We start from the raw sequence: 1,601 nt of genomic DNA on the forward strand, positions 1-1,601 counted from the left end.
AGGTATTTGACTTTCAGGTATTTGACTGTGTCATCATGGTGGGCAGTTCCTCTCGATTAAAAGGAATGTGGAAAGTTGAGGACTGCAATGCACAAAAAGCTTTTATTTGTAAAAGAAACATCGGTGAGTGGAACTCTTAATAGAAAAGCACCAGTTATCAGACTGGAGTATTTCATTCATGTGTATTATAACTAACAGTTGATGTATCCTATTCACAAAGATCCTCAGATTGTAGTCCCACCCACCACTGTGTTACCAAAGGCTTTCCAGAAGCTCGGTAATGATTCCTACAAACTGGTGGCCCAGAAGATGAGATGGGACGAAGCAAGGAGGCAGTGCCAAGCAGATGATGCCGATCTGGCCAGTATCCTAGACCCGGTTGCTCAGTCCTACGTCACATTACAGATTTTCAAGCACAATGAACCTCTGTGGATTGGTCTCAACAGCAACGTGGTAAAAGACTTGGCCATTTATTTAGATCTAGTACAGTATGCAGATGGAGATCTTGAGCTGGACTGAACACACGTGTCTTACCAACAGACAGGTGGTCGTTACAAGTGGGTGGATAACTGGATGCTGTCTTACACCCAATGGGGAACAGATGAGCCTAAAAACAACTATGGCTGTGTGTACGTAGATGTGGATATGAAATGGAAGACAGCACCATGCACCAACACCTACTACTCCCTTTGCAAGACGTCACAAGGTCTGTTGCTTCTTTTGCACAACTAGCCATAAGACAGAAACAGCAGATTCTGTAAGTATGATGTCATGTCCTGCCTCTATTACAGACATTGCTCCTACTGAGCCTCCACAGCTTTCTGGAAACTGTCCAGAGTCAAAGAAGGAAAAAACCTGGATACCTTTTAGAGGCCACTGTTACTCCTTCCTCAGCTCAAAGGTGGACAACTGGGCTCATGCATCAGTTGAATGCCTGAAACTTGGTACATTTTCAAACTTGTTCAATTGTAGTGTTTATGTTGACGCATTAAAATGCTTCAATGTTGTTCTGGAACTGTGGCCACCAGGTGCAACCCTGGTGAGTATTCAGGACCCAACTGAAGGTCAATTCATACAAAAGAACCTAGAGCTCCTGCAAGATGGTGCCAAGACCTTCTGGATTGGTCTCTACAAGACACATGAAGGTGAGCGTGGCTTTGCAATACTGGTAACCTCTAATTTAACAAGTACAGAACGTACAATAATAATGCGTTTGTCCATTGTGTCAAACTCCAAATACAACTAATTTGCGAGAAAACCGTTTACTCTAGAACTTATTTTGTTGCAGGCGAGTGGATGTGGATTGATAACGGTGTTGTGGATTATACCAACTGGAAAGCAGGGATGCCAAAATCAGACACATGTGTGGACATTAACTCTGAAAGTGGACAGTGGAGCACCAATAGCTGTAGCAGATATAGGTCGTACATCTGCAAAACACCAAAAGGTAATTTACATCTCAACTACATGGTTATTTTTATTCTTCTAAGTGTGACTTACATTTGTACCTATATTTCAGTTGTTACTCCTACAGAAACGCCTCCAGCTGTCGGTGAGTTTTCTCTTTATCTGAAATATCATTTGCATTTGGGCCAACTTTA

The 1,601-nt window shown here is 42.5% G+C and overlaps 2 protein-coding genes across 3 annotated transcripts in view; one reads left to right on the top strand and one right to left on the bottom strand.

The window, feature by feature from the left end:
* The window catches only part of hacd1 (3-hydroxyacyl-CoA dehydratase 1), a 34,975-nt gene that overhangs the window by 19,427 nt on the left and 13,947 nt on the right, over nucleotides 1-1,601 (bottom strand). The gene's annotated exons all lie outside the window — the stretch shown is intronic.
* Nucleotides 1-1,601, top strand: part of LOC103377459 (macrophage mannose receptor 1-like) — an 11,262-nt gene that overhangs the window by 8,792 nt on the left and 869 nt on the right. The window contains exons 23-29 of one of the 2 annotated variants that reach the window (XM_008308277.3): nucleotides 18-123; nucleotides 221-453; nucleotides 541-706; nucleotides 792-944; nucleotides 1,029-1,145; nucleotides 1,289-1,447; nucleotides 1,520-1,552. In XM_008308277.3, coding sequence (XP_008306499.2) covers nucleotides 18-123; nucleotides 221-453; nucleotides 541-706; nucleotides 792-944; nucleotides 1,029-1,145; nucleotides 1,289-1,447; nucleotides 1,520-1,552 — 967 coding nt within the window. Of the gene's footprint in view, nucleotides 1-17; nucleotides 124-220; nucleotides 454-540; nucleotides 707-791; nucleotides 945-1,028; nucleotides 1,146-1,288; nucleotides 1,448-1,519; nucleotides 1,575-1,601 lie in introns of both variants that reach the window. The other variant, XM_025054412.1, reaches the window with a different exon arrangement.

The sequence above is a fragment of the Cynoglossus semilaevis genome, chromosome 3, assembly GCF_000523025.1.
Source record: "Cynoglossus semilaevis isolate Cse_v1.0 chromosome 3, Cse_v1.0, whole genome shotgun sequence".
Classification (NCBI taxonomy): domain Eukaryota; kingdom Metazoa; phylum Chordata; class Actinopteri; order Pleuronectiformes; family Cynoglossidae; genus Cynoglossus; species Cynoglossus semilaevis.